At 40.4% G+C, this 6315-nt stretch overlaps 1 protein-coding gene across 1 annotated transcript in view; it reads left to right on the top strand.

The window, feature by feature from the left end:
* LOC103925501 (Fanconi anemia group D2 protein) overlaps positions 1–6315 on the top strand; it is a 55764-nt gene that overhangs the window by 1234 nt on the left and 48215 nt on the right. The window contains exons 3-7 of the mRNA XM_009334232.1: positions 432–499; positions 1390–1493; positions 2062–2125; positions 3228–3280; positions 5641–5719. Coding sequence (XP_009332507.1) covers positions 432–499; positions 1390–1493; positions 2062–2125; positions 3228–3280; positions 5641–5719 — 368 coding nt within the window. The remainder of the gene's footprint in view (positions 1–431; positions 500–1389; positions 1494–2061; positions 2126–3227; positions 3281–5640; positions 5720–6315) is intronic.

Genomic DNA, 6315 nt, shown 5'->3' with positions numbered 1-6315 from the left:
TGCTGAATTCAGACATTGCCTGAACTCACTATACCAGCTTTTTGGGTGTGTGCATGCTAAGTCAAAAGACTTCTGAAAGATTGGAGGTATCTGGAATAAGATTAGACTGCATCTGCAAATACAGTATTGAGCTACAGAGGCAGGAACTCTGAAACAGGAAAACAAACATGTCGTGTTGCCTTTCAGCCCAGACAAGGCCTTCAGGAATTCGTGTATTAAGCCTTTTTAATGCTATTAGCTACTCTCAGCCCAGGCTGGAGAAAGCACAAGCGGCGATACCACTCAGGCTTTTGCTAACTGGACTTCCCAACAGAGCAAACACAGAAGTATTGGTGGATGGGCTTGAGAGCCTGTAATTAGCATAGCTGTTGTTATGATGTATGGATAAAATGTGTCTGGTTCTTTATTTTCTTTTTAAACTTTCTCCTTAGCTGTAGATCAAATGGCTTTCCAGAAGAAGCTCTGCCTGGCCCTGGAGAAGCACCCTACTTACCCAGGCGTAAGTAACGGACTATGCTTTGGCAGGAGCCAGCTTTAAAACTGTTTGCTGTGTAGCAAAAGATGCAAATGGAGCTGCCTGTCCCTGCTAGTCCCATACAGAAGTATGCAACACAGTAGCTTATCTTGGATTTCTGTGGTCCAGACTCTCTAATTCTCTCAATGTTGCTGTCCCAGCCTTTTGGTCCCGTTGTCCTTCTGCTGTATCTGTCTTTTCTCAGCTGTTATGTCTGAATAGTCAGACATAGAGATGACCAGCATGTGCCTCTGTTAAACCAGCCTTGGCATGCATGCTCCAAGTTTGGTTTTGGATAATTCCAAGCAAAAGGGCTGCACTTCCACCACCTTGCCCTGTCGAAGTAATTAATTGGCAATTTTATTCAATAGACAAAGACTCTTAAGGGAGAAAAATCATTTGCTTAACTTTCTAGTGGAAGCTGTGTTTGGTTTTGTGTTGGCTGGGAGCTGGCAGCATTAAAACTGCCACAATGTGGTGCTCCTCTCCAGTCCACAAGCCCAGTGTGAAAGTCCTGAGGCCAGTGATTTGAATCCTGCAAATACTTTTTGGGTGCAGCTCTTGTCACATTAAATCTTGCTGTCTCAGCTGAACAGGAAGAAAGGCAAAACCCTTTTAAATCAACGTAAAATGTGAGACACTTGCTTTATTTTGTATTTTATTATTTTCTAGAACAACTAGTGTTTCCTTTTGGAAATGGCTTAGGCTAGAGTTCATTTATTATCCAGCTTTTCTTCCATCACAATTTCTGTCTGTCTGCAGTTCCCTGGCTACCTCTTCCCTGTTCTCATCATCTGCTCACAAAGAGCTTCCTAAAGACAGCAGTTGATCGGGGCGCCTTTTCAGGAGGTGGATAACTTCTCTCTGCTTTGCAGGTTGTGAAGCAATTTATCAGCGGCTTGGAATCTCATATCAAGGACAGAAACCAGTTCAAGAACTGTCTCTTGCCGTGCACTCCCATACGGACTGAGGGGTCGAGGTCAGAGAAAATGTATTTTGTCTTCCCCTTCAGTCAGAGCCGATCTCAAATGTCACGTAACATTGAGCAGAGTGGAGGGAAAGGCCATAGCTTCAGCTGATGCACAACAAGACTTGTTTCTTATACAAAAGTGGCTAGTGTAATACATTGCTATTTAATAGCAGTTAAGTTTAAAGTGGTAAGTCACAGAATTTACTAGCTGCCTGTGGCATGTGTTGGGCTCCATGGCATTTTATGGCAAGAACCAAATACTGGGGAAAAAAAAAAAATTGACAGGGCTGGTGAAGGTCAACTGTTTTTTGACAGTTTTTCCAGGAGATACAGCTTAACCACAGAGACTTTTGCATTTCCAGCTCACACTAGTCTTGTAGAGAGTAAGCTCATTCAGAGCTAAAATACATTTTTAAATTTTTTTGTGTGTGTCTGTGGTTACCATATGTTACCATAAGTCATTGTAAGTTTTAAAAAAAACAAAACAAAACAAAAAAAAAAACAGTAATGGAAAGAGTTACAGCCTGTTCTCAACATTTTTTTTATTACAACTGTAGTGGAATCTTTCGTCTTGCAGGACTCTGGTGCACTCATATTGTGAAAGCCTCATTAAACTGCTTCTTGGAATTAAGATCTTACAGGTATGGGCACCTTAGTTTGCTCTTTACAGTGGTTTTGATTTATTTAGGGATCCTTTTGCTTACGTAAGTAGAGGATTAATAGAACTGGTTGTGAGCAGATGCTGCATCTGGAATAGTGTCCAATTTCTTGTTTCTTTAGGGACACAAAGATGCTCAGGGCCTGGAGCACATGGCATACAAGAAGAGACAGAGGGAACTGGGTTTGTTCAGTCTTAAGAAAGGAATATTAAAGGAGATCTTGTGGTCTTCAAATGTCTAGTTGCATGGTGTAGAGAAAACAGAGCCAGACTCTTCTCAAAGGTGAACAGGGGCAGGATGAGAGATGATGGCTCAGGTCAGCCATGGGAAATTCTGATAGGATATACCACTTTCACTGTGGAGAATGTTTTCCTTAAGTGCTAGAACGGGTAGGCTAGAGAGGTGATGGAAACTCCATTAGAGGAATTTGAATCTTGGAGGTGTTTAAAAATGGACAAGATGCTGAGCAACCTGCTGGCAAAACCAAATTCTGTTAAGTTGTATACAAGTTGCATCAAGATGTATCAGTTGAAGATGACAGATATCTCACCAAGGCATGGGAAACCTTAGAGCAGTTGTGGATTTAAATCCTCTTATAATTATAATGTTTTAAAAGTTCTTGTCTTAAATACATTTGCAGAATTGCATTTGGGCCAGGATTAAAGGGGGGAAGAATTAGGCCTGCGAAGGGAATGGCAAGAGCATGTGGGCACTGTTTTCAAACTTATCTAAAGTTGATGCTTTAGATTCCGATGTGGTGAAAAGCAACTCGGCTGGGCCTGAGAAAGAGTGCTTTGTTTGACCCAGAGGAATTGTACCTCCTGCCCGTATGCTCTGCTTCTATTGGATTATGTAGATAGCTCATATCGCTCTCGGCATTTGTGGTTTTCAGCTTGCGGCCCGTATGCCTCCTTTCTGGCATTAGGGAAGAGATTTCTTATACAGGAAATATTTTTATTTGTCCTTTTGAGTCTTTTATTCTCTGTGCATATTTCATCTTTTGTGAAAGATCAGTTTCGGTGGCAATGCCACAGCATAGGCAGTAAATCATCATCCTAACACTGTCTTTTTGCCTTTCTTCTAGCCTGCTGTCATAACACTGTTGTTGGAAAAGATCCCCGAATTCTTTTTTGACATGTGAGTATAGACTGTCTTGTCTCTGCCTTGAAATGAAATTTCTTCTTCTGGACAATCACCAGCTGTTTGACTTTAACTGTTACTTCAAATTTACCTGAATGGATGTTTCCACTGATGTTTTTTTCTTCATATATGTGTAAAATTATCTGTGAGGTTCCATAACTTTAAACTTGTGGGTGCATAAAGCAGAAGACAAATTTATAGAAGCTGAAACACAGACATACCTCATGATTCATTATGCTTTTCGTAGCTACTGGCACAAGCTTTGGAAGTATTTCAGCAGAGGGACTACGCAGTGTCTCATTATTTAAAAAAAGATGAAAGTGGCTGGCAGAGTTTTAGGAGGCTGCTAGATGCAAACAGACCTCCTTTTAAAAATACAGGTTGTGTTCAAACAAGGAAAATAGAAAAAGCACCTGTTGGTTTTTGAATGTAGAACACCATAGCAGCGTGAGAGATCTTGAGGCGCAACATAGGCAAGACTTGAACACTTAAGTTCTTTTTCCAGTGCCCTGGATGCTCGTTATGGAGTTAGTGGAGCAGATCAAGGGATAGAAAGAAGCTGAGGCTGTTCCTGATACAGTATTTGTTTCAGTGCTGAGTATCAAGCAGGGTACAAATGCTGTACAGAGGTTGAGTCTGAGAAATTGTCTCAGACCGAAATCTTGTTAGAGGAGGGTTTAACACAGTCAGTCACAGGGACTGAATGGTTTTCACCCAAGAATTCTAAAGGATCTTGGATGTAAAAGCAATAAGCTGTTAATTGTGCTGTGAACCCTTTAGTAAGTCCTAAAAATAGATGTTGTTACACTTGTCCCCTATCAAACATTAAGAAGAATGAAGTTTTTTCTATGTATTAATGACCAGTTAAAAATGGGGGTGGGGGGGAAAGAAACAAGCGGTCCATTTTGCAGTAGAAGGAGGATGGTCCCACGGAGATCTGGGTTGTTCAGCATGTTCATAAATGAAAAAGGAAATGAAAAGTGAGGAAACGATTTATGGTAACAATTTCCAGGATAATCTAATCTAAAACTAATTGTGAAGAACAACGGGGTTTTTTTTCAGTGGACTTCCTACTGTTTTTTGTTTTGTTTAATTATGGGACAAGAAACAACATTCGTTACAGCTAGTCTGTAACCACACCTGTACTGACTGGCCAATTTCTCCCAAATATGACGTAAAAGCATAGACCTATCGGACTTCTACAGGTTTAATGCCAGTCAATGCCTGGACAGAGGATGTTCAATTTATTGACCTGCTGTAGGAAGGGTAGGGAGAACTTGGTTTATCCATGTGATTTGCAACAGCCAATTTATTAATACATATGTGCTCACAGATCAGTGTGACCAGAAGTTATAGAAGAGGGAGGGCATCTTAATACAGCTGCATAAACCTTGTTTTGTTAAAAAATCAGACTGAAAATAATCCTGATTGTATAAATACAATGACAAACTCGGTGTTTTCATTGAGGAAAGGTATCTTGTATGGGTGCTTCTTTTTGTTTCTTATTTTTAGTATCAGTTCCATGCTTAGCAGTAGTCAAAGCAGCGAAGAGAATATTAGGGAAGGAATTGGGAACAAAATGGAAAACATCATGTCACTGTAAATGCATGGCACAGTCACATTTTGAATGTTGCATGCACTTCTGGTCAGGCTGTCAAAAAATATAGTAAACAGTTTCTATGTAAGTAGGGAAAAATATTCTAAATAAAACAGGATTCTGCCTGCCTCCTCATCAAGGAGATGACTGGCAGAGAGATGATAGATGTCTGTAAAAGCAAGAAAGATTTAGAAAAGGTAATTGAGGAAGGTTTAACCACCGTTTCTAACTATGCAAGGCAGCAAACAAAAAAAGCAGAAGTACTTTTTCAGATTATGCATAATTACCCTGTCGAATTCAGTATTGCAGGATGTAGAGGTGAGAAATTACACACAGTTGTGGGGTTTTTTCTTTTTTATAAGGCTTAGGGAAATCAATGGAGGATAAAACTTAGCCAAAAGCATCTAATACTGCAGTTGGGGATGGGGATACTGGGCTCAAAGGAGGCTTAGCCTAAGCTAGTGTAGCCACTCTCATGGTAGCACAGGAGATCTGAAGTAAGGTCACATTGTACGCTGTGATTTTTGTGTCATAACTTAGGGTGGTGTTGTTGGCACTGCATTGAAACAGGCCGGCAGTATCCCTGCTTTGTGTGTATAGCAAGTAAGAAGTAGGGTTCTCCCTAGACTGTGCTAAAATCTGCAGGGGTGTTACGATTTTGATAGTTGTTAATTTGAATTGCATCTCATAGTCGTACTCAGCAAAGCTTTTGAGTCTGTAGGTCTGACTAACCTGTGTTTCACTTTTTCTGCTGTTCTAGCGTGGGCACCTTTGGAACAAATTTTCCCCGGCTCATCGTCAATCAGTTTAAATGGCTTGACAGGCTTCTTGACAGCCAGGTGGGTACTGATGTGCAATCACATGTATGTTTTTTTCAGTCAACTTTGGAACACCTCTCAGGTGGGATGAGATCAATTATTATGCTAATGAGAACTGATGTTGTTTTCATATTCACATGCTGAAGGAGAGATTTAATTCTTTTTGTTTCATTATGATCGCCTTCAGTGACTTTTGAACATCCCCTTTTATTATTTTTCTTCTTCCCTGACTCTAAGTCTCCTTTTTCATAAATTTTTATCTGTATGTATGTATCCACTTAGGTGACCCCATTTTAAAGCTGTTGCTGGCAGGAAGTTACAATCTCCTCCTGTTCAATTTTAACAGGAGATGTTGGATACTTGCAAGCATCTGGGGATGAATTCTCTGTTCTGGCTTTGGTGGTTCTTTTCCTTCTTTCCCTCAGTCAGTCAGTCAGTCTCTGTGGGTTACTCTGCACTGGAAGGCTATTACTAGAGAGTCCCAGAATTAACTGAATCAAGAAGTCATATTAAACACTGAGAAGCTTGCTGTTGAGTTTTCCCAGTTTCCTTTCTTCACCAAGATAGTTATATCCTACCTCTAAAATACCGTTGTTCCAGAAAAGTCTGTGCAATGA

This window comes from Pygoscelis adeliae, unplaced genomic scaffold (assembly GCF_000699105.1).
Source record: "Pygoscelis adeliae isolate BGI_AS28 unplaced genomic scaffold, ASM69910v1 Scaffold411, whole genome shotgun sequence".
In the NCBI taxonomy this organism is placed as follows: domain Eukaryota; kingdom Metazoa; phylum Chordata; class Aves; order Sphenisciformes; family Spheniscidae; genus Pygoscelis; species Pygoscelis adeliae.
This window is presented reverse-complemented; position numbering and strand designations above follow the sequence as displayed.